Source organism: Octopus bimaculoides, chromosome 1, assembly GCF_046866305.1.
Source record: "Octopus bimaculoides isolate indiv1 chromosome 1, ASM4686630v1, whole genome shotgun sequence".
NCBI lineage: Eukaryota > Metazoa > Mollusca > Cephalopoda > Octopoda > Octopodidae > Octopus > Octopus bimaculoides.
This window is the reverse complement of record NC_142928.1, coordinates 4,600,247-4,627,200: the sequence shown is the minus strand read 5'-3', so window position 1 is coordinate 4,627,200 and position 26,954 is coordinate 4,600,247. Positions and strand designations below refer to the sequence as shown.

General features: G+C 37.1%; 1 protein-coding gene across 8 annotated transcripts in view; it reads left to right on the top strand.

Annotated features, from left to right (window-relative positions):
* The first annotated feature begins 732 nt into the window (after positions 1-732).
* Positions 733-26,954, top strand: part of LOC106882208 (peroxisome assembly protein 26) — a 32,115-nt gene continuing 5,893 nt past the window's right edge. Inside the window, exons 1-6 of one of the 8 annotated variants that reach the window (XM_052975937.2) lie at positions 733-997; positions 9,675-9,809; positions 11,332-11,624; positions 14,135-14,274; positions 15,146-15,214; positions 17,501-17,660. In XM_052975937.2, coding sequence (XP_052831897.2) covers positions 792-997; positions 9,675-9,809; positions 11,332-11,624; positions 14,135-14,274; positions 15,146-15,214; positions 17,501-17,521 — 864 coding nt within the window. In that variant the 5' untranslated portion in view covers positions 733-791 and the 3' untranslated portion in view covers positions 17,522-17,660. Of the gene's footprint in view, positions 998-9,674; positions 9,810-11,331; positions 11,625-14,134; positions 14,279-15,145; positions 15,215-17,500; positions 18,697-23,549; positions 25,098-26,954 lie in introns of those variants that run through there. The other 7 variants (XR_016240820.1, XM_014932804.3, XM_089348058.1 and 4 more) reach the window with 7 other exon arrangements.

Genomic DNA, 26,954 nt, shown 5'->3' with positions numbered 1-26,954 from the left:
ATATATGAACTCGATCATTTTCGATGACGCATTAATGATTCTTGTGCTTGCATCTGTTTGGAGGGAAGTTTATAGTCTTGGAAGGCATTTTCAGACAATTATTACTCCTTTTGCCTATAGGAACTCGAGAAGCAATCATTGGCATTCGAAGTGAGGAATGTACTTTATAATGCTTCAAACAAGCTAAGCAAGAACTCGAGAGTATCAAAAAGCAAAGATATTTCGTCTCCTGGTGACAACTTGGCTATGGAACTATTAGCCGATTCAACAAGCCGCATGCATAACACTATTTATAAAAGAAAAAAAATCAATTTTTGTGCGATCAATAACTTTCAAATATTTAAATCCGAGTTAAAATTATCGAATACCTTCAAGATCCAGATCGTATTTTCACAGGTCTTGCTAATCTTATAATAAATCATGAAACGAGGACTGATGAATCTACATGTCAGATATACTATTCTCGTTTAATCCTCCTCCCCCCAAAATTAGGATATTAGACTGTATTGAAAGCAACAAGAATACTAACCAGAAACGCATTTATCGTTTAAAATATTACCTATGATATAGCTATGCTCTCATTTTATTCAACCTATCTCACCACTCAACTTTGCCTTACATTCTTCTAAGGCTGATATATAAAATACCAATCAAATTCGTAGCTTTGTGTTTATGCTAAACATCATAACGTTTTATATTTAGTACCATTATGTCAAGGCTGTTTCCAATTTCGGGTCGTTTATTTAAAGGAGAACTTCTCTCCATGTTCACCGGAAAGCATGTGATAAAGAATGACAGCTGTTGTGAAGCAATACAATAATGTCTTTAGTTCTTCAGAAAAGGAAACTGTAGAAATTGTTGAACCTCATTACATTAATAGGGATTGCAAAGATGTTATAGATCAGGCCAAAGTTCACTTGATGCTGCGGGAGTTTTCTGAATGCCTTACGACCTGTCTTGAAGGACTTGATAAATGCAAACGGCTTTCCCACGAAGGGTGAGTAACATCGATTATTTATTTATTTAGAATACTTTCTCTCATATATTTTATATTCAGAGTCACAATTAGGGAAGGAATAAAAAAAGAAAAAGCTAAGGCCTAAAAGTTTCTGATGTTTATATTAACAAATGCATGAACGCAAATTTTCGTCTCTAAACTAAAATACATAAACAAGGAAATTTAGTGTCTGTTAAGAAAGTTTTATTAACTTTTGTTTCTAACAACTCGTAACTGTCTTTGTCGATAATGTTGCATCAGTTTAGAATTAAATACAACCGATAATAAAATACTTTTAGTAATATTAGACTTTTTACATCATAACTATCCTTTTATTTAAATTTGCAATGTAGCCATAACAACTGGGATATTTACTTTAAAACCTGTCAGCTTAAAGCAGGAAATGTCTCTTGAACTTATTAAATATAGTTTTAAATAATTAAAAACAAAAATTTTAATATTTTGAAGGCTTCGAATTATTTGGCGACTTGAAATGATAACATAATAACTGAAAGAATTATATCGATTTATTTGATTATTCTACTGTTATTGTTTAGCCCTAGGGCAGTGAGTCACCAGGCCTATGATCTAATGCGTTTTAGCCACAACCACCTTCCACACATTTTATTCAGGTGGTATATCAAAGGCAACGTTATTCAATGTGTCCTTCCCTCTTTTGTAAGACGGTAGAGTAGGGTATGGTTAAAGGGGGATTTAACTGATGTTTCTAGGGGTTCGAAGTTACTTTATATTTTACGAGAAATTTCTAACGTGTTTCTTACGTGTTCTAAATATCACTTTAAAAACGAAATGAACGGAAACGAGTTAAGGAATTTTTAGCTTGAGATTTTTGCATTCCTACATATGTGCTCACTGACAGTCGTAGAGATTACGATTATATCGGAATTTATTGTGAAAGAAAAAAAAAAAAAAAAAGGAATTCCGATGGTGCAAGTGAAGAGTTTCGGGATATTCACGGGAGTCGGTTTTGTTTGGTCCTAACTTTCAGAAAAATGGGTAATTTTTTTTTGAGTGAAATTTTCTGTAAATATCTTTTAGAGTGTTTAGATTACGATTATATCTGAATTTAATACGAAAAAGCAAATTTGGTGGACTTGTACACATACATATTGACACATCACATATATATCTACAAAACGAAACTTGAAGTTTCGGAGCAAAAGTATGATGTGTGCATGTTCGTTGTTTTTCTTTTCACACCAAATTCCGATATAATCGTAATTTATACACTCTGAAAAATATTTGTAGAAAATTTCTTTAAAAAATACTTATTTTTTCTGGAAGTTACGAGGAAACAAAGCAACCAATTCGTATAAATTTTCCGAAAGTCCTCTTCCCACCACAAACAATTTTACACAACAAATTCCAACATAATTGGAACACTCAAACGTATTTCTTGAACATTTCATTAAAAAAAAAACATCAATTTTTCTGGAGGTTATGAGGCAGCGAAGTCGGGTGGAGGTGGGTGCACACACGTCGGAATACCCAGATTTTATTAAGAATTCGCTCTATTATTTTCGAGATGGTAAAATCATTAGCACACTGGACGAAATGCTTAGCACCATTTCGTCTATCTTTATGGTCTGAGTTCAAATTCCGCCCAAGTCGACCATGCCTTTTGTTCCTTCGGGGTCAATAAAATAAATACCAGTGTTGAACATTGGGTTGATGTAATCGACTTGACTCTCCCCCAAAATTCGAAAGAATTATTATTATTCTTGGTAAGGTAGAGAGCTGGCACAATTTGCCTTGCAGCATTTCTTCCAATTCTTTACATTTTGCTGAGGTCGACTTTGTCTTTCTTCCTTTCAGGATCGATAAATAAAGTACCCATCAAGCACAGGGGTCAATATAATTGATTAGCCCCATCCCCCAATTCCATATTGCCTTGAGTGAGAGAGCAATGTTTGCCATCAAAGTGACACTGAGGTACAAATATCCCAAGTCCAATATACTCGTCTGATAAGGGTACAACAGGCATATGCATCACAACCATATATGTGCAATATGGTGACCTCATATGAAGATAAACAGCACATGACCTTGCAGGTGGGGGCCCAGTCACAATTTTCTTCATGCTGAATAGCCCATCCTGCTTAAAAGGTCCTTGAATACGGGTTGTTTAATGATGATGAATGAAACACCTATGTTTCTATAGGAAAGTGGGTTATACATCATTAGATGTATACCTGACTTTCCTATATAAAATTAAGAATTAACGGAACGCTGAACTCCAGACTATCAACACAAACAACATTTATTCAAGGTGGTAAATATATACATCTTTAGCTCTTGTTTGTTGAGACGTCTTCTGTGTGTGTGAGCATGGTTGTTGGACGTTGGTATGTAGATGTGAGCGAGCTGTCTAGCGTAAGTTCGAAAGATGGAGAGAGACAGCTAAACACGTCCTTGCTCAATCGCTGGCCAGCAAGAAAGAGACAGAATGAAGCGGGAAAGCTTGGTTGTTAAATTCCACGCATGCGTGAGACTACGCATGCGCACGGCGTTACTACATTTCCTAGGGCGAATGATCGAAACCCTAAAGAATCCATCACAACACATGGCTATAATGCTCCCCCGCTGTTCATGATCAGAGATGCACATATCATCAACCACCAAGGGACATGCTCAACTGGTTAAGGTCAAACAACTGACAAGCAAATCTGTGGTATTAAGCAGAATATTTGCTGTAGCCCATCTTTTATACCGAGACAAAACATGTACATGATGATACTTCCAATCAGTTACGATCGAAAGCCATGGGAGCCACTGCCTCACATTATTTCAGGACATTTTATTATTATTATTATTATTATTATTATTCAAATTCTGCTGAGGTCAACTTTGCCTTTCTTCCTTTCAGGGTCAATAAATTAAGTGTTCACACTGGTGTTGATGTAATCAACTTGTTCCCCTCCCCTGAAATTCAGGCCTTGCTAATATGCCCTACCAAGTCTAATAATGTAATCCTTATGCAAAGCAGATTTCACCCTCCCCACTCTGGGTTTTCCTAACAAAGCCAAGCGATCTTCGATTAAAATAGGCTTCCACTTCATCAAACCGAAGTTGGTAGCATTTTTTGTCTGTGAGCCCAGAAGTATTTTGATATCTATTTATTTTGAAGCTGTTTCGTGATGGACTTGTTCTAGAGGATACTTCAGAGGTGAAATTCTGAATTATTTTTGGTGATGCCAGCAGTTGAACCCATGCCAGCATGGAAAACATGTTGTTTAAGATGCATATGCTTAGAGGGAGATTTAGCTGCAATTTCTAACAGTTGTTTGTAGATTCATTTAGTGAAATAAAATAAAAAAGAATACTTTTTGTAACTTTATAATATATATATATATATATATATGATATATAATATAAATAATATATAAATATATCCATATAATTATATACACATGTATCATCATCGTTTAACGTCCGCTTTCCATGCTAGCATGGGTTGGACGATTTGACTGAGGACTGGTGAACCGGACGGCTACACCAGGCTTCAATCTGATCTGGCAGAGCTTCTACAGCTGGATGCCCATTTCCTGCTGAGAATGAAATCTGACTTGTGTGCTCACCAGACTGGTAGTTGATGAGGGGGTTGCTTGCTTTCTTGAAGTGTCTTTTTGTTATGGGAGAATCCTGAACACCCCTACGGCATTTATAGAGGTAGTGAAAAAAAACTAGAAGAGAAAGAAGAGGGAGAGGGGCCAAAAGAAGTAAAGAGAGACGAGAGACTGTTTTTAATGTGTGCGTATTTGCTTGTCTGAATGTGTGTGTAGGTTGATATTTCGTTTGTTACCATATAAACAAAGCAGTGTTAATGTTGGTATTCTCTTTCTTGGTATTTTGACTTGTCACTGCACTTTCAAAGGTCTGTGGAACATAAAAATCTCGTGTTTGAAAAACGAGTGTGGGTTGGTGATAGGAAGAGCATCCAACTGTAAAATCCTATCCAAATTTACTTCCTGTCTAACCCCTACTAGCATGGAAAAACATACAGGGGTTGGACAAAATAATGGAAACACCTTAAAATTTCAAACAAATTTATTTTAATATCCGGCAGACACTCTAGCCAAATCGACTACATCCTCGCCAGAACTAGAGAAAGAGGGAGGCTTATAAATGCCAAAACCCTCCCTGGCGAAGAATGTACACCCCAACACAGATTAGTAGTTAGCGACTTCGAGATCAAGGCAATATGGGTGCCCAGAAGTAGACTGGCTTGGAGGAGAAGGGTATGGAAACTTAAAGACCCTGCAAATGGACAGAGACTTAGAGACAAGTTACTTGAAGCATTTGACGAAATAGAAGGGCATATAGCATCATACAACGTGGAAGACAATTGGAGGTTTCTGCGGGACAACCTGTTGAGAGCTACAGACCAGATCTGTGGCTGGTGTAAAGTCCCCTCTCGACCCAGAGTAACATGGTGGTGGAACAAGGATGTAGACGGGGCTATTAGACAAAAGAAACAGGCTTGGAAGGACTGGAAGAACGGTGGTAGCAGGGAATTGTACCAATCTGCCAGAAGGGAAGCTAGGCGACAGGTTTATTTAGCCAGAGGGGAAGCAGATAAGAAAAGATTTGCCAATGTTCTGCGCCGTGAGGACCAAAGACTCGAGGTATTTCGTGTTGCAAGACAGTGTAGGAGAGAGAATAGTGATGTTGTAGGAGAGAAATGTGTTCGCATGGATGATGGTACGCTTGCACTAAATGAGGATGCAAAGAAAGAGGTCTGGAGATGCCACTACGATAGATTGCTTAATAAAGAGAATGAATGGGAGAAAGAGAGCCTGCCGTATGTCGACCCAACAGAAGGACCAGCTATCCGAGTTGACAGTACCAGGGTAGATAAAGCAATTAAGAGTATGAAGACAGGGAAAGCCCCCGGCCCATCAGGAATCACTGCAGAGATGCTCAAAATATCTGGCAGTGTTGGCTACAGCCTAGTCACCCGTATTACGAACCAGGTGATACACGAAGGAGTCATACCCAATGACTGGTGTAGCAGCACCATAGTAAACTGCTACAAAGGAAAAGGTAACGCTTTAGATACTAATAATTACAGAGGCATCAAGCTGTTAGATCAGGTTATGAAAGTTACGGAGAGGGTCATAGCCCAACTAATTAGGGAGCGAATCAATTTATATGAGATGCAGTTTGGGTTTGTGCCAGGTAAAAGCACCACTGATGCCATATTTCTAGTGAGACAGCTGCAGGAGAAATATCTAGCCAAGGATAAACCTCTGTACCTGGCCTTCGTTGACATGGAGAAAGCCTTTGACAGGGTCCCCTGATCCCTTATCTGGTGGTCAATGAGGAAACTTGGGATAGAAGAATGGTTAGTGAGAGCTGTGCGAGCCATGTACAGAGATGCTGTCAGTAAGGTGAAGGTTGGAAATGAGTACAGTAATGAATTCCGGGTAGAGGTAGGGGTCCACCAAGGTTCCGTCCTCAGCCCCCTCCTATTTATCATAGTCCTCCAAGCGATCACAGAGGAATTCAAGACAAGTTGCCCCTGGGAGCTCCTCTATGCTGATGACCTTGCACTAATTGCGCAGTCACTATCAGAACTAGAGGAGAAGTTTAAGGTGTGGAAGCAAGGACTAGAATCGAAGGGCCTTAGAGTCAACCTAGCAAAAACCAAAATCCTAATAAGTAGGAAGGTAGATAAAACACAAACCCCTTCAGGTAGATGGCCCTGCTCAGTATGCAGTAAAGGAGTAGGTAGTAACTCTATAAGATGTACCCGGTGCAAGCTATGGACACATAAGAGGTGCAGCAATATCAAAGGCAGATTAACTACAAAGTTAGTTTTTGTATGTGGCAGATGTTCAGGTGCAATAAACACTGTAAACAAACAGGAAACAACTTCTATCTCTTTCCAGGGAGAAAAACTAGAGGTAGTCGATAGCTTCCGCTATCTGGGTGACCAAGTTAGTAGTGGGGGTGGGTGTGCTGAAAGTGTAACTGCTAGAATAAGAATAGCCTGGGCCAAGTTTAGAGAGCTCTTACCTCTGCTGGCGACAAAGGGACTCTCACTCAGAGTAAAAGGCAGACTGTGTGACGCATGTGTACGAACAGCCATGCTACATGGCAGTGAAACATGGGCTGTGACTGCTGAGGATATGCGCAAGCTCGCAAGGAATGAAGCCAGTATGCTCCACTGGATGTGTAATGTAAATGTGCATACCCATCAGAGTGTAAGTATCTTGAGAGAAAAGCTGAACATAAGAAGCATCAGTTGTGGTGTGCAAGAGAGACGATTGCGCTGGTTTGGACATGTGGTGAGAATGAATGAGAATAGCTGCATGAAAAAGTGCCACTCCCTAACAGTTGAGGGAACCCGTGGAAGAGGTAGGCCCAGGAAGACCTGGGCTGAGGTGGTGAGGCAAGACCTTCGAACATTGGGCCTCACCGAGGCGATGACTACTGACCGAGACCTTTGGAAATGTGTTGTGCGTGAGAAGACCCGGCAAGCCAAGTGAGATCGTTGCCAGGGCCCCTGGACTGGCTCTTGTGCGGGTGGCACATAAGATGTACCATCCTGAGCGTGACCGTTGCCAGTACCGCCTGACTGGCCTTGTAGGGTTTTCGAGCGAGATCGTTGCCAGTGCCCCTGGACTGGCTCTTGTGCGGGTGGCACATAAAAGACACCATTTCGAGCGTGGCGGTTTTCGTGCGGGTGACACATAAAAGCACCCACTACACTCTGAGCACCCACTACACAAATCGTCCAACCCATGCTAGCATGGAAAGTGGACGTTAAACAATGATGATGATGATGTAGGACTGCCTTTGGCAGTAATTATAATTTGAATTCTATGAAGTATGAACTTGTACAAAGTCTGAATTGTTTCCAAAGGAATTTTTGTCCATTCTTCAGCTAAAACAGTCTCCAGTTCTTGTAGTGATAATGGTGGAGGATATTGACTCCTTACTTGTTTTTCTAAAATGCACCATAAATGTTCAATAATATTTAGATCTGGGGACTGTGGTGGCCAGATAAGATGTTCAAATTCACTAGAATGTTCCTTGTGTCATTCAGTAACAACTGTAGCTGTGTAAATTGGTGCATTATCTTCCTGAAAGATTGTGCTTCCCTCCAGAAACAGTTCCACAACCATAGGATGAATTTGATCAGATAAAATGCTTAGTCTTGACTATTAATTCTACTATGAAGAGAAACCACTGGGCTGGCAGATTTCTAAGATATAGCCCCCCAGATCATCACAGATCCTCCTCCATGTTTAACAGTTGGAAGAAGGCAGTCTGGATCAAATGCTTCTTTTGGCTGTCTCCACACGTATAATCGGCCGGTGGACAGAAATAAGGTAAAGGATGACTCGCCTGAGAAAATAACATTCTTCTACTGCTCTAGGGACCAATTCTGTAGGTTTTTATTCCACTCCAAATGCTTTGCAATGTTTGTTTTTGAAAGTAGTGGTTTTCCGACTACAGCCCTCCCATGAAATCTGGCTTTGTGCAGCTCCCAGCAAACAGTTTTTGTGGAAACTGGGTTCTCGAGGTGGTCATTAAGCTCTGTAGTAATTTTGGGGGCTGTACTTTTGTGATCTTTTCTAACAATTCGCACAATAGTCTGACGCTCCTATCTATCTGAAAATTTTGGTTTTCTTCTGGAGTTTTGTTTCGACAAGAAGGTTTTTCCCTCTTTCTCAAAGGCTGTCATTACTTTTGAGACAGTACTTCTTGATACACCAAACATTTCGGCTGTTTTCACTATGCTAGCACCTGTCATAAAAGCACCAACAATTTGACCTCTTTGAAAGTCCAATAGATCTGTCATTTTAATGAATTTTAATTACCCTTTTCTTATGATATCTGGAAAGAAACAGCAATTTTAGCAAAACATATTAAGCAACACTAATAATAAATCAAAAAACATAAAAATAAACAAGCTTTTGATGGTTTTATAGATATTTCAAAATTATGATGCTATGATGCTAGTCGTTTCCATTATTTTGTCCAACCCCTGTATGTTATGCATATGAAGAACAAAGAGTGCAGTGACGTCTTTACATATCCAGGACCAACATGATATCACCAGTAAAAGTATTAATGTTAAAATTATGTGCTTTAGGTGTACATATTGATAACATGTACGATACAGTTTGTATGTGTACATGGTCATAATATATACACACAGTTTGTGACAGTATATTTTTTTCTTTTTTTTCTTTTTTTTCTTTCTTGCCTTTAACCTTCCAACGCAGAGTATAGGCCACTTATAATTGACTTCCATGTCGCATAATTTTTCGCTTCTGTACTTATACTCTGCCATGAATGTCCCCCTTTCTCTAGTTCCTTTTGTGTTGATCTACGCCACAAATTCTTAGGCCTACCCCTCTTTCTATATCCATCCGGATTCCACTGTAAAGCACTTTTTGCTACATTTGGTGTGTCTTTTCCAATTGTGATACCAATCAACTTCCACTTTTTCTTAAATATTTGCTCCCTAATCGAAACTTGATTTGTTCTTTGCCATAGCTCCATATTGCTTACGTGTTCGGGCCATCTGATTTTAAGTATACTACGCAAGCACCTGTTGATGAATGATTGTATTTGCTTATTTGACTTAACTGACAGTATATAGAAGATATTTAAATTTATCTTGTGTTTCCCTTTATTTCAGAATTTGTTATGAAAGTTTTGTAATTTTGGCAGTACAAGCATACGGTGAACAGAATAAATGGAAAGAAGTTCTTCCTTTCATTGATAAAATCTATGGAAACATCAGTCAGTGTCCGCCCACGGTGATAAAACTTTGGTAAGTCCAAAGCCGATTTAGTGATTGTTTTGTTTTGGGGTTTCTGGTTCCGTTGGCTCCTATCAAACCATCCAACTGATGCAAACAGGGAAAGCAGTCATTAACTCTTTCATTGCTGGATCACTTCCTCTTATCTCCCTCTCTGTTGTGGCAGGACACCTGCTCCTGTCTCTTTGTCACACTCTAACCTTTCACCCTCTGACACAAGTTCCCTTCCTCAAATTCCCCCTGCCCCTCTCATAATTCCTTGTCTTGTGAGTTACTTGATTACTTTGCCAGTGCTGGTGCCACGTTAAAAGCATCCAGAACTCACTGTAACGTGGTTGGTATCTGGAAGGGCATCCAGCTGTGAAAATCTTGCCAAAACTAACCTCACCTGAGCCTGTGTCACATAAAAAGTTCTGAGTCCACTCTGCAGAGTGGTTGGTGTTAGGAAGGGCATCCAGGTGTAAAATCCCTGCCAAAACAGGCACAGTAGCGTAGGGCATGTTTTCTACCTGACCAGCTCCTGTCAGCCATCCTACCTATGCAGGCATGGAAAATGGACGTTAAACAATGACACTGTTGATGGCCATATTTCTGTTGAAATGCATTGCCTTTGTTTTGCTTAATTTTCAAAATAATGAAGAATTTAGTGATCCATCTTAGTCGTTATGGTGTTTGGGACATGAATTAACATGAAATTTTAATGCAAGCTTTTAATTTAGGTCACTTTTAAATGGGAAGCTTGTATCACATTTTAAAATTTTGAAAATTTATGAATTTTTCAACCCTGCTCCCCTCCCCCACTCACAGACAGAATAAATACCAGGCTTCAAAAAACATGGAGTACTCAGGGTTGATTCATTTGACTAAAATACCCGAAGGCAATACCCCAGCATGGCCATAATCTAATTAGTGAAACAAGTAATGAATTAAAAGTTTCTAAAATATCCTTTCTTGATCGTCCTAAGTGTGGGTCTTGTCTTTGCAATAATTACTCTTTTACTCTCTTTTACTTGTTTCAGTCATTTGACTGTGGCCATGCTGGAGCACCGCCTTTAGCCGAACAAATCGACCCCAGGACTTATTCTTTGCAAGCCTAGTACTTATTCTATCGATCTTTTTTGCTGAACCGCTAAATTGCGGGGATGTAAACACACCAGCATCGGTTGTCAAGCGATGTTGGGGGAAGACAAACACAGACACACAAACATATACACACACATACACACATACACACACACATATATATATATATATATATATATATATATATATATATATATATATATATATACGACTGGCTTCTTTCAGTTTCCGTCTACCAAATCCACTCACGAGGCTTTGGTCGGCCCGAGGCTATAGTGGAAGGCTCTTGCCCAAGGCGCCAGGCAGTGGGACTGAACCCAGAACCATGTGGTTGGTAAGCAAGCTACTTACCACACAGCCACTCCTGAGCCTATAATTAATAAATTTTAAACGTATTTGACATTTAAATGAAATTTATTTTTATAACCTTTTTTTATTGTTTTACTTTTAGCATTGGCCTTTTATCATGGGTTAAAGAATACGATGTGGCTCAAAAGCAAGCATGTCTGTGGCTGGAGAATCCACAGAACTTTGAGAAGGAACACACGACTGTAGGGAAGCTTGTTGTTGAAGAAGTCTTATTACCACAAAAGAAATACTTGGAAATTTCGCATTTTGTTGAAAAGATGCTTAAACTGAATCCTGAAGAAAGAAAACAAATACAAAATTTTGTCTCGGAAGCAAAAAGATACGAAGATAGTAAAATGGAGAAATTTAATAATATCAAAACACCTACAAAGAAAGGTAAGCTCTTTAAACTTTGGTAACATCATCATTTTAGCATTCACTTTTCCATGCTTGCTAGGGTCGGACAGAATTTATTGAGGCAGATTTTTGTACAATCAGATGCTCAGTTCTATATTTAAGAGATGAGGAATTATGTACATTATTTACATTTGATGGATATTTGTCCTCATCTTGTTTGTTGTTAACACAATGTTTCAGCTAATATACCCTCCAGCCTTCATCAGGTGTCTTGGGGAAATTTCGATCCTGGATTCTCAATCCTAAGGTACTTTTCGATGTTATTATTATTCTTATTATTCAGGTCACTGCCAAGAATTGAACTCGGAATCTTGGGGTTAGTAGCCCGCGCTCTTAACCACTATGCCCACAGGCATATGGCGTAGTGGTTTAGAGCATGGGCTACTAACCCCAAGATCAAGTTCAATTCCACCCGAAACATTGTGTTAACAACAAACAAGATGAGGACAAATATCCGTCAAATGTAAATAATGTAAATACTCAGATGCCCTTCCTATTACCAACCCTCATCTGTGATATTTCACCATTACCAAACATGTTTTTGCAGAAAATAGGTAAAGAATGACTCTGCTTGTGAGATGGTGACATTCATTTCACAGCTATTGATGGATGTCTTTCAGTTTCCACCTAAGAAACCCACTCACAACACTTTAATGAACTCAGGGATGTAGTGGAAAACACCCAAATTGCCATGCAGTGTGACTGAACTCAAAGCCATAAGGTTAGAAGGCAAACTTCTTAACTACACTGCCACATATATACACTTAATTGACCTCTCTCTCTCTCTCTCAACTATGCTCCATACATAATAGTCCAGTGGATTGAGGTCTGGTGAGCTTAGGAGGTCCTGTGTCTGGACGAACATAATTATGGAGATTGGCTGGTCAGCACACTTAGGTTGTCCTGGCCTTATGAGACAGTGAAGAATCCTGTTGGGAGACATAGGGTCATCGATTGTGTACTCTGTCTATCTAGGGTCTCACAACTTTCTCCAACACCTCTGTGTAGACAGCAGCATTGACTCTTAAGCCCAGTAAAAAAAAAGGGTGAAAAGGCACATCTCTCGTATTAAGTAGTTGTATGCTATCTACTTAATGTGACGGTCCCCTGAAGGGAATAATATTACTGTTGGTTAGACCTAGGAAGCTGCACTGCTTCCTGTCGGCCTTGACACATTTCCTGTGTCCTTATGTATACAAGGGGTAGACAAGCACCTCCATCCAGCTAAGCCTGCATCCAGAGACATTTTTCTGAGTCTTTGCTCGTCATCAGTCTGGAATAGCATGACCTGCTAGTCCCTAAACTTAAGGACACAGGAAATGTGTCAAGGCCAACAGGAAGCGGTGCAGCTTCCTAGGTCTAACAAACAGTAGTATTTGTCCCTTCAGGGGACTGTCACATTCAGTTGACAGCGTACAACTACTTCATCGTATCACTACTGCATAAATCTCTCTGAGAGATTTAGAAATGTATTATTTCTAAATCTCCTGTATTGTTGACAACTCCCAGAACCATAGAACCTTCACAGTTGCTAGGGGCTTAGTATGCATGACCTTTGAAACCTTATCTTGGTCTTTGCATGACCATCTGTTGTTCCCTCAGTTTGCCTTTTAATCCTGATCGAAATTTCTCTCATCGGAGAAAAACCAAAGCATTTCAATCTGTTGGTGTTTTGACTTCTTTAACCTGCATTTTGCCCAGATTCAATGATTCTCTCTTGCCTCATCTCACTTGAACTGACCCCTCCACATCACATGCAACCGAACTGGATGTCTTCATACACAACTCTTCTGATGGTCCATTCTGAAAACTTGAGGTCGTTTGCAATAGCTGTGATTGACTTTCTGGAGTTTTATCAATTATTTCTTGGACATTTTGTACAAAGTTAAGTGTTCTGACTGTATTAGGACCCTATGCATGCATTTTGCATTTAGCCGCTCATTTTAGATCCCTGTCGGCAGCTTCCAACTCCTTTTGAACTTTGCTAATGAAAGATTGGACAACTTTCAATAAGTGGTCAATCTCTGTGTTATCATGCTGTGCTCTCAAAACAGCAATTACAGCCCTTTCATTGGCTGAGTCAACCTGATACCTGATATTATTTATCAGAAAAGTAAGGTAAAAAAAAAAAAAGTAAGCCAGAAGAACATTAGAGCTCTTGAAAGAGATGTCCTCAAAAAACTGATGCACCCTGGGTATAGATAGAATGCACCAGTTCTCATCTGATCACTGAAGGTAAGCAACGTGAAGCTTAGATAGTACTTGGATGGGTGACTGCTTGGGAAACGTAGGTGCTGTAAGCATCTCACTTATCCAAAGCGGTGCCCCAGCATGGCCTGTCTAATGACTGAAACAAGAACACACACACACACACATTTATTTATTTATTTATATATGTTTATATATTTATTTGTGTGTGAATGTGTTTCTATTTCCTTTTTGCAATATACAAACTGTTAATGGGCAGAATATTTCAATCTGTCTTTCAGAAGAAGAGCAGAATGTGATGCTGTCACTGATAGAAAGAATGAAGGCCTTCTTCCAGTCCTTGTCACCATTCTTCCGACATGGTTCAGGAAAGGTCCTATTTCTCGGCCTTTCGTTGTATTTGGTCTTCCTCCATCTCAGGGTCGGTAAGTTCTTATCTACTTCAAACTCTTCCACTCTTAATGTCTGACTTTCCTATTTGATGATGGCTTTCGATTTACCTGAGAAGCTTGCTTTAACATGTCACACATTTGCATGCTGGAGCCAAACATTAGCACTTCCTGCTAGATACCATCCTAAACACCTTCTAGGCAGTAATCCAAATGCCTCTCGCCCAGCACCAGTCTAAACACCTCCTGCCAAACATCAAGCTAAACACCTTCACCAGATGCCACTCTAAACACTTCCCACCAATCACCAACGTAAACAACTCCTGCCTCCATAAACAATGACCATTGAAGACTGGTAACCTCATATCTTTCAACAACCCAAGCTCTTGGTGACTACATAATCCAAGAGAACAGTCTTCAACCTAACCTTCAATACACATTAATCACCAAACACCTAAAATTGTTGAATAGATCTCACAAACTCTGATGACCTTTCTCGGCAATTCCCTCCTCTCCGACACACAAATATAAGACTACTATCATATATGATCCACAATGCAGTAAGGGCTCATATCCATGGGACAGGGCCATTTCTGCTACTGAACACAAACAACCTTAATCTTACCCAAAAGAACTTCTAAACAACAGGTCAGAAACCACAATTGTTTCGGTTTCCTCTCCCTGCTTCTCACTTCCACAGTCACTGTACATGTCTCCTCCCCCTCCCAACTCACCCCACCCCGACTCTCTCCTCTTCTCCTCTCACCCTCACTCTTTTACCTCATCAACTTCTGTTTAATGCCAACTCGTCAGTTTCTTCCAAACAAACTTACTCCCATTGACATCTTGATTTCTCTTCTCACATTTCCTCATTACTAACACTTGGTCGTTTACTCATTTCAGTCACTTGACTGCAGCCATGCTGGAGCACCACCTTTAGTCAAACAAATCGACCCCCAGGACTTATTCATTGTAAGCCTAGTACTTGTTCTATCGGTCTCTTTTGCTGAACTGCTAAGTTACAGGGATATAAACACACCAACATCAGTTGTCAACCGATGGTGGGGAACAAACGGACGCACACACACAAACACACGTGTATATATATGTATACATATACATATATATATATATATATATATATATATATATATATATATACATACACGACAGGCTTCTTCCAGTTTCTGTCTACTAAATCCACTCACAGTGCTTTGGACGGCCCAAGGCTATAGTAGAAGACACTTGCCCATGGTGCCACGTAGTGGCACTGAACCTCAAACCATCTGGTTGGGAAGCAAGTTTCTTACCACACAGTCACTTTCATCATTAGGCATTTGTTTTTCTTTTCCCCTGCTTCGATCTTCTTCATGTTTAACTTCCCATCTTGCTGTTAAACCTCTCTCTTAATTAATACCTTAACTAATTATTATCATTTCAAATTATGGTACAAAAAATGTTGGCTGCTATTCTGTTGCTTTGTACTTTGTTGCTTTGTACTCTAGCTGAAACTCAGATGCTCCCTAATTTCAGTAGCATATATTCAGGGTGCATTTTTGGTGCATTGAAGTAGTGCTCCAACATGGCTGCAGCTCTACACCTGAATCCATTGAAAGAAGAAAAGAGTTCAAGTATTTAATGTGGAGGTGCATGGCTTTTTGGTTAAGGTGTTGCACTTATGATCATAGGACTGTGGTTTCGATTCCTGGCCTGCGCAGTGTGTTGTGTTCTTGAGCAAAACACTTCCTTTCACATTGCTCCAGCCCACTCAGCTGGCAAAAGTGAGTAATCTTGTGACAGACCACGGCCCAGGGAGGGAATATATACACTACAGAATCCAAGAAACCAACCCTATGAATCTACAGCTTGGGAAGGAGCCTTTTTTTAGTCCCTTTCGAAAGCATGTTATATGGACCTAATTCCACATATAGAACCCAGGGGTATGTTGTTTTGAGGGAGGAAAACTGTATCTTATATGCCACCAAATATGGTAATTATAGCTTTTCTTTTCTCAGTGCATTTAACTAAAAACCTAACAATTCTTTATAAATTGACTAATTTTTATTAAAAAATGTTTTGATATTGATTGTGTTGGTTTATTTTTGCCGAAAATAATATTTGTGAAAATAACATTTTATGCTTAAGAACACTGTATCTATTTTTATTTATAATGTCCATGGGCATATGGTGTAGTGGTTAAGAATGCGGGCTACTAACCCCAAGATTCCGAGTTCAATTCCAGGCAGTGACCTGAATAATAATAATAATAATTTTCAATTTTTGTTATTTTGACAGATATAAAATACTGACCAAATGAGTTTTAAACTTGAGCTGGTCAGCTGGACTTTTAGGTCCCATGATGTTCTCATTTTTAGTAAATTCTATAAAAATTATTAGTAATGATAGCAGAAAACTTTTGATTATTTATATAATGTAATATGAACTTACTTACCTACCTGTACCACTTCTCTTATATCCACCTCCCTGTAACAAGAGGGGACACCCTGACGCCTCTTTCCTTAGCAACTGGGGTCACCACGGGGGTCTGCTACTCAAGACACCTGTTCTTGTCCCTCTTTCTTACATTAGTCTTTTTAAACCTGACATGGCGCCACCTGCCTCAATACTGCACCCCACTGTCAAGGGGCCTTGTCTTGTAAGTTACTTAGTGATCCCACTGTTGTTGGTGCCATAAAAAAAAACTGCACTCGGTCTACTCTGTAAAGTTGTTGGTGTTAGGAAGGGCCTCCAGTCATAGAAGCCATGCGAAAGCAGACGTTGGCACTTGGGGTAGTCGTCTGGCTTGCCAGCTCCTCTGTAACCTTCCAATCCCTACCAGCATGGAAAATGGATATTGAATGATGATGATGATTATGATGTTTTATAAGTTGGTCAAGGAGGGTGCATGGGGTGACCCCATGACCTTTGTAGGTTATCCCTGTGGCATCTCACAGCATTTGCTTATTCTGATTCCCTACAGTCTTTGTTCAAATTGCACTGAAGTCAACTTTACCCGTCTTCCTTTCCGGGGTTGGTTAATGAAATTACTGATGCTGGGCAGAGGAATAAGGGAGCTGTTAGAGGGGGCAGCAGCTAGATGCCTTATTGTATCTGATAGCTGACAGATTTCTCAAGACGTACAGCACAGTTTAGCTGACTTTCAATGATGTGTCTATTTTAAGTATGATACGCAGATTGCTAGTTTGAACTAATACTGCTTTTGTCACAAATAACAAAAATGTTCTTATTATCTTTCAGAATATTCGGTTTTTGGTATAAGGGATATTACACACAAGTTATTTCAAATATATCAGCGCCAATTCAAAAGCAATGACTCAAAGACATGAGATGTCAACTCGAGAAATCTCTTTCTCTTAATTATCTTCCATAACTTAGCTGCTGTGATCATGATTCATAATTAACAAAGTTGGTATCAGTGAGATAGAATTCTTTCTCTTACCTATTTTGTAATAATCTCTACACTTGTATATTATAAACAATAATGACGGAACTGTATTTAAAAAAAAATATGGTAAAAATCTTCAATGCTAAAATACTACTGTGAAATTATAATGCCAGAAGCTTTTCTTTAAGCCTTTAATAAGAACATCTCGCATTTCTTTTTCTGCGATGTTTTGTCTGCAAAATAGTTTGTTTTATTTTCAAAATATGAGCATTTAAAGAAAAAATTTTTACAAGAATAATTAGCATATTTTGTTTTCATTACAAAACAAAATATTTTGCACTGCTACAAGAAAGAAAAATTGTTTTATTTTTTGTAAATAATTCACCAAATTGGTACTGGGTTTTTGTTTGTTTGTTTTTGTTTGTTTGTTTTTGTGTGTGTGGGTGTATAAAAGTTTACTGAAGAATGCAGAACTGGTAGAATAAAGAGAACATTCCAAATTGTATGTGTGGGGGATGTGTGTGTGTGTGTGTTACAGAAATTTTGCTGGAAGACATTTATAAAAAAGAAATTATTTCAATTTTATTGACCTTTGTGTCTGATCAATTCTTTTTAAGATTTTATTACTCAATAAAATATGTTTAAGATTTTTGATAAGCCAGAAAATAGAAATATTTCTTAGAAATAGTTGTGGATTTCGCACTAAATTTGATTCATTAACAAATTACTTTCTATAAACTTGACACCATGTTAAATAGATGTAAAACAGATATTAACAAGGTGTTAAACAGATTGTTTAACGTATGTTAAGTAAATGTTAAATAGATATTAAACAGAAATAGTATTCTTATTCATATTTCGGAATTTATAATTTTTTTTCTCCTAATATTTCATTAAATTTAGTTCCAACTCTTTGTCTAGAAAATATAAAGTTTGTTATATTAAAAAATTCTATGGCTATTTTAGAACAAGAAATAATTTTAAAGGAAACTTTACTTACAAATATTTAATTAATAAAATATGGAAAATAAAATGCATACAAAGGCAACTTTTGAAAGCTGTTCCTATTTTTATTCTTAAATATAATATTTAAAGATAAAACTCTGTTTTTATTGAAGAGGAATGAATTGCAATTTACGTATGAAAATGTCTATAAAAGGAGTTCCATAAATCAGGAGTTTATTTGCCCAGAATGAAGTAAAGTGATTTTATTTATGAAATTCAAAACCGAGATCTAATTCAGACAATTCTGGAAGCTTTGTTTTTTTTTTTCTTCTCATAGTTTTGACATTTCTTGAGATATTTCTTCTTATAGAGTCCAGATCATATTAAATTGATAAAGTTTTAAATTTTCTTTCAATATGAAAATTGATATTATTAATTCCTGTACTTTATTTACATTTGACGGATATTTGTCCTCATCTTGTTTGTTGATAGACCAATTATTTCGGCTGATATACCCTTCAGCCTTCATCTGGTGTCTTTGGGAAATTTCAAACCTGTGTTCTCATTCCTAAGGTATTTTTTGATATTATTATTATTATTATTATTATTATTATTATTATTATTATTATTCAGGTCACTGCTTGGAATCAAACTCAAAATCTTGGGGTTAATAGCCTGCGTTCTTAACCACTACGCCATATGCCCATGGGCCCACAGGCATATGGTATAAGAGCACTGGATACTAACCCCAAAATTCCGAGTTCGATTCCAGGCAGTGACCTGAATAATAATAATTAATAATAACATCAAAAAAGGCCTTAGGAATGAGAACCTAGGTTCGAAATTTCCCCAAGACACCTGATGAACGCTGAAGAGTGCCTCAGCTGAAACGTGTTAACAACAAAGAAGATGAGGACAAATATCCATCAAATGTAAATAATGTAAATAATTCCTCATCTCTTAAATATAGAACTGGATTAACTCCTGGTTGAATTATAAATAAATTTTAACATTTATAAATAATTGCAAAGATTTTAACATAAAATATTATAAATATATTTATAATATAAATGAAATATATTTATATTATTATATAATATGTAAAATATTAAAAGCAATAATTTGAGATGGTAAAGGAGCAACAGATAGCATTTTGATCTTGGTTCTGCTACCAATAGATACTGCTTTAATCCTTTTATTATATTTCCATTAATATTTCATGTTAATTTTAATGAAGCATAAATTATGAAATTTCGATGGAAGGTTTTAATTTAGAACAGTATAACCCTTTGTTACTATAATTTCTGTTAAAATATACTACCTTTGTTTTTATTTAATTTTCAAAACAACAAAAGATTTAGCAAAATAACTTTGTCGTTATTAAGCTGGGACATAAATTAAGAAAAAAATTTTGATGGACGATTTTAATTTAGATCACTTTAACCTGTTAGTTACCATATTTTTTTATTGAAGTACACAGCCTTTTATTTCAATCAATTTTAAAATAATGAAGAATTTATGAAAAAAAAAAATCCTTTATTATTGAACTGGTGTTTGAAACGTGTATTAACAAGGAATTTTAAATTTTGATGGAAGGTTTAAATTTAGATCACTTTACAGTAGGAAGTTTCTATCACAAAAACCAATGAACAGTCTGAGATGGGTTGCTATCAAAAGGTTTAAATATCTTCAGTGGATCTGCTGCTGTTTTCTGTTTCAAATTGGTGTTTATTAATGCCTAGCATCTTTTATCTAAGGAACAATGATGACAATGCAAGACATATTTATGGGAGAAGTGGAATGTCCATTGTCTCTCGATACCTGCCACACAAACACACTTTCGTCAATGAAAGCAACAAGCTGTGCCAATACCTGTTTTACCATTGAAGAAGCTGAAGTAGATTGGAAGTGATGAGGTTAGGCATCCAGAGAGGGAGAACTGGATCATTTGATCCCTCTTTTTCACTTTAGCACAGTGATTCTCACAAAGCCTTTGGTGTGTGTGTGTGTGTGGGGGGGGGGGGTCTATATAAGATTTTGTTGCCAAAGTTTATGTGCAATAAATTGGTTATATTTCTACTAAAGAAAATATTTTAGCAATTTTTGATGTAATGTTTAGCACTCTGGACTTTGAATTCAGCGATCCAAGTTCAAGCCTTGTGAGTGGATTTGGTAGACGGAAACTGAAAGAAGCCCATTGTATATATGCATTTATATATATGTATGTGTGTGTCTGTGTTTGTCCCCCAAACATCGCTTGACAACCGATGCTGGTGTGTTTACGTCCCCCGTAACTTAGCGGTTCAGCAAAAGAGACCGATAGAATAAGTACTAGGCTTACAAAGAATAAGTCCTGGGGGTCAATTTGCTCGACTAAAGGCGATGCTCCAGCATGGCCACAGTCAAATGACTGAAACAAGTAAAAGAATAAGCATTTTGCCCATGCTATCAGTTCTGCTAACTCACTACCTTGGATGGCACCATATATATTGACTAGAGTATTATAGCATTTTGATTTATGTCTGTTTTCCCATGCTAGCATGTGTTAGAGGATCATATATATATATATATATATATATATATATATATATATATATTTGAGACCTTGTTTTTATATCCAGATGCCACTCCTGCTGCTAACCCTTGCTTGTCTTTCAAGTAAGGGATCTCCTCATCCACATATCTTTAAAGATGAAAATCCAGCAGACAATCTGCTACCAGGGGAAATGTCAACAAAGTTGCCACTTTTGTTTGGAAAAACACAAATGTAAACACACATGCACACGTCCACATTGCTATGCTTGCATGGGTCAGTCAGATTTTGTTGCTATGCATTTTATACAGCTGGATGTTTTTCCTGTCACCAACTTTCACCTGTTTCAAAGCCAGGTAATATTTCTCCATGGCCAGGCATGTTTTTCACAAAATACTAGAAAGGAAAAACATTGCTTTTATAATGGAGCAGTTTATTTACAACAATCACATGCTGACAAGACAAGGGGTCACACACACACACACACATATATTTTCTTTTATTCTTTTACTTGTTTCAGTCATTTGACTGCTGCCATGCTGGAGCACTGCCTTTTAGTTGAACAAATCAACCCTGGAACTTATTTTTTGTAAGCCTAGTACTTATTCTATCAATCCCTTTTGCCGAACCACTAAATTATGGGGACATAGACATGCCACCATCAGTTGTCAAGCTATAGTGGTGGGGGACAGACACACACACATATATACGACGGGCTTCTTTCAGTTTCCGTCTACCAAATCCACTCACATGGCTTTGGTTGGCCCGAGACTATAGTAGAAGACACTTGCCCAAGGTGTCATGCAGTGGGACTGAACCTGGAACCATGTGGTTGGTAAGCAAGCTACTTACCACACAGCCACTCCTGCGCCACAAACCCGAACCATACGTATTAAATGATTTCAACATATCACAATTTGATGCTAGTACAAACCAGCTGGTCTTGACTTACCAAATATTTTATGAAGGGTTTTTGTTAGCAGTTGTGTCTGTTGCAAGTCTGACAAAGCCTTCATCAATAGAATATCCTTTATATGCCATCATCACCACTTTGTCTTTTGATTTAGGTCATTGGTTTCCAAAGTGGGCAGTTCTGCCCCCTTGGGGGCGGTGGAAAGATTCAGGGGGAGCATTGAAGAAAAGTGGGATGATAATGAGTTCACCGAAATGGGGTGATAGATGCAAAAAAAAAAAAAAAGCTATTAATAGATTAATTAGGTCTAAGTTTTATTTGTGAAATACAGTTGTTCAGAATTTGCTGCAGAAAGTGGTCTATATTTGTGGTGGGGAGGGTGAGGGGGTGCTAGAAATGAGGCCCGGGTGCCAAGGGGGCAGCAGCCAGAAAAAATTTGGGAACCACTGATTTAGGCGATCAAAAGTTGTAATGTTGCTTTTGTGTGGTTAGCACAGCAGATGGTACAGCAAACTCAGTGTCTGGACCCTACTGGGGCTGTTACGACTTTTTCTAGCTTCTATATTGCACATGTGTTTGTGTGTTTGTATAAATCTCTTGATTCACCAGAAGTTATAATTTAAAGGACTCAATACAAGTGTAGAGTATTCTCTATCATGTTATCATTGAAAGGCGCTGATTTCCTGTACTCAGAGTAGCTCAGTAAATGTGTGTGTATGTGTTAATGAGTGTTTATGTGTTTATATTACGTGTCTGTGCAGGCGCATGCAAAATGAACATCTGCATACACACTCGTTTTTAAAAACATTAATGGAAAGTATTAATTAAAGTTATTAATCAAAAGTATTATTTTTGGAACATTGCTCAAACAGCAATGCAATTTGGTGACTTCAACTGTATGGAGTTTATGATGTTTTTTAATAATCTTACCACGAGAACCAGAAATGGAATCCGGAGCCTGATCTCGAAACAGCCATTTTCACACATATCGTTCTCAAACGAAAGAACAATGATAAGTGTTTCCTTCAAGCTTTTCATTTCACATTTCAAAAAGGTATTCAGGCAGTGGATATTTCAAGAAAAACCAAGCTCAGATTACTATCTGATGGTCAGAAATAACTTGGAGTACTGGAAATCAGAGTCTTTTAGTTATAATGTATATGTGTGGTGTGTCAAGGAAGATGATGAGGAGTCAATGTGGCACAAGTTCAATATGCGTTACAAATATTGCAGTGCCATTTTGTTTTGAATCACATTACACGTAATTATGTCTGGTAAAATATTAAATATTAATTGAATAGCCCAAAGTGGCCTATTGACTTCCTGGGACCACTTTTGGCCAAAACTCCCTAACTTTTGAAATGTTCATATCTAAATATAAACCTTCCATCATAATTTTTTTAATGAATTTTTTGTTATGCTTTAAACTCTAGTTTAATAGACTAATTAAAAAATATAAAAAAATTTAATTATTTTATTAAACCCTTTCAAATTCTTAATTATTTTTCAGAAGTAATTAAAACACAGAAATTTGGTAACCAAAGAGTCAAAACATTTTTTTAAAAGTATTTTTGTTTTTTTCATATATGGATAATAAATGTTTGACTCTCAAGACTAAACAGTTTAAGAAAGCATTTATGTATGAAGTGAAGTTTCTCTCGTCCAAAATGGATGGACAATTGCAATTAACAATGTTCTGAAACAGATTTTGCTTTATCTTGGGAGGGTCATTCTACCAATAAATACACATATGCTGGTTTTATTTCACTTCTTTTATTATTGTTATTATTAATCAACTTGTTAACCATTTAACCAATTAACTGAGTGTTTGATTAATCATATGATCAATCAGTCAACCGGTTATGTTTGTCACTCCTTTCATCACCATCTGTGACCTAATCAACAACACGCTCTCTCTACTCCACGTTTATCTTCTAATTTTCAGATAATTACAATCCATAATTGTTTTTTGTGGGAACTCTGATTTTGACTAAAGATTGAGGAAGTTTCCATGAAGTGAGTGAAACAGATTTCTTGGATACAATGGTTTCATAGATAATGTTGATTAAATTCATTTTGTCTTTGAAATGATTCGGTTCCTTCTTTTGGCAGCCACCAGAAGAGACATGGCATTGTTGAGAAATCTGTCAAAGTAAATCTTAGATAAAATAAACATGTTTTCATTTTATGTTATATAATTAGTGTTTGGAAGTTATAACCTATATTTACGATATTGTAAGGTAATTTGGGAGTTATGATAGATATTTATGACATCATAATGTGATTTAGGAATTATGACCTATTTATGACATAGTAATGTAGTTTGGAAGTTTAACACATTTATGACATCATAATGTAGGTTAGGACTTATGACCTCATTTATGACAAGGTAATTTGGGAGTTATGATAGATATTTATGACACCATAATGTAATTTAGGAATTATAACCTATTTATGATGTAGTAATGTACTTTGGGAGCTCAGCACATTTATGGCATCATAATGTAATTTAGGAATTATGACTTATGACCTCATAATATAATTTGGGAGTGATGACATTGTAATGTATTTTTCAGAATGAGTGAGAGGAACTAAAACTAATTTTGTCTAAATCTATGTAAAAATTAATTTTTGAACTAATAGATGTATTACAATTAAAATTCTCATATTTTTCTATACCTTTTTCACCGCCATCACCCTCATATATCTGTTGTAAGCTATTCCCACTGCTCTGCTTTATATAATAATAATGATAATAATAATAATAATAATTTCTTCTCCGTGTAAATGCAATCTTACACATTATTGTTATAATTTTTTTAAAAAAGAATTTTTTTTTTTTACACATACATCAGTTTTTCAATTGCATGACACCTCTCCTGTTTGCATCTTTAGATGCAGAAACTTGTTGTCCCTTGATGGGTCTCTAGTTGAGACTTGGGCACAGCTTGTATAAAGTGAAGTAAAGGCAAAACAACAACAACAACAGTAATAATAATGCCTTGTTTTTAAATATAGCTTGTTGAAATAAATTTTGAAAAAAAAAACAACCTGAAAACTGGTGTTATGCTATTGACTTGTATTCATTATTTAGATTTTTTTTTTTCTTTTAATTAACCAATTCTGAAGGAAGGGGCAGTACCCTCCAAGACCTGTGAGATTGATGTTGGTTAACATTTTGCTGAAACTGTTGCAAGTAAAATGACAAAAATATGAACAGGGATGGAATTCCTGAGGAACATTAATTCTGGTGATCAGATGGGAAAAAAACAAAATGGCACTCCGTCAGTTATGATGAGGGTTCCAGTTGATCTGATCTGAAGGGCCTGTTTGTGGAATTACTGTGCAAGTGGCTGAGTACTCCACAGACATGTGTACCCTTAATGTAGTTCTCAGGGAGATTCAGTGTGACACAGAATATGACAAGGCTGGTTCCTTTTGAATTACAGGAATAACTCCGTTTTGCCAGCAGAGTGGACTGGAGCAACGTGAAATAAAATGACTTGCTCAAGGGCACAATGCGCCACTGGGTTTTAGACTTATGACCTTACAATTGTGAGCTGAATATTCCGACCACTAAGATATGTGCCTTCACGGTGATAAGACGAGAAGAACTGGGGCTTTCAACATGATCTGGCCATAGACTGGGATGCCCCCCCCCCATTTTATATTTTATTCTTTTGTTTCAATCATTTTGATTGTGGCCATGCTAGAGCACTGCCTTTTGGTTGAACAAATTGACTCCTAGACTTATTCTTTGTAAGCCTGGTACTTAGCAGTTTGGCAAAAGAGTCTGATAGAATAAGTTACGGGGATGTAAACACCAACATCGGTTGTCTAGCGATGATGGGGAAACAAACAGACAAATATACACACATACATATATATATGATGGGCATCTTTCAGTTTTTGTCTACCAAATCCACTCACAAGGCATTGGTCGGCCCGAGGCTATAGTAGAAGATACTTGCCCAAGGTGCCACACAGTGGGACTGAACCTGGAGTCATGCCTATGTTACCAAATGATTAATAAAACAACTCCAAATATTAATTAGAAATATTTTATTTATTTCATTGTTTGGGTTGGGAAATTTTGATCTTAAAAATTTCACCAAAAAAAAAAAAAACCGAGGTAAGAAGGCATCACTAACTTGAAAGACATTGATTATAAATAAACCTGGTTTTAGTCAAAAATCTAAATAAAAAGAACAAAATTATTAGAGTTAAAAAAAAACATTACTTGGACAAAAAAAAAAAAAAGAACTGTAATTAACAAGTAATTAACACAGAATTTGGTACACATTTCATCATGTTGAGAAGAAAACAAAACTGGTAAACAAAGAAAGAGAATTTTTAAACACATAACCTTCAAAATCTCATTAGGTTCGTTCAAATTTTTAAGAAATAATTTATCACTAATTAATCAAGCTGGAAAACTGCTACACACAGAAAATAGTTTTAAAAAACCAAAAAACTTGCACGTTGGTTAGTTCTCCATTGTCCTTTGTCACCAAAGTCTCTTATTTCATTAGGGACCAGGGTGACACATAAGCGCACACACATGAAAAAATTATTTGTTAGAAGTTAAAAAAAAAACCCTTTTTTTTTTAAAAAAGAAAACAGGTGTTTAAAAAATGGGAAGACTAAAATAGATTCGTTACATTAATTTCAATGAGATAAAAAAAAAAAAATTCAAACAGAGATTAATATATTAAAGAGATAAACAAACAACAAAAATTGAGCTCTTTAAATTGGTAAAAACAAAACAAAAACAAAAAAAAAACCTCCATTTATTCCTTAAATGTTGAGCCACTTTGGTAACAGATTTAATTAGGGGTATATTACAGTCTATAACATTTAATAAGGGTGTGCTGCTAACAGATCTAATAGGGGCTGGGGCATTACTGTCTGGTAA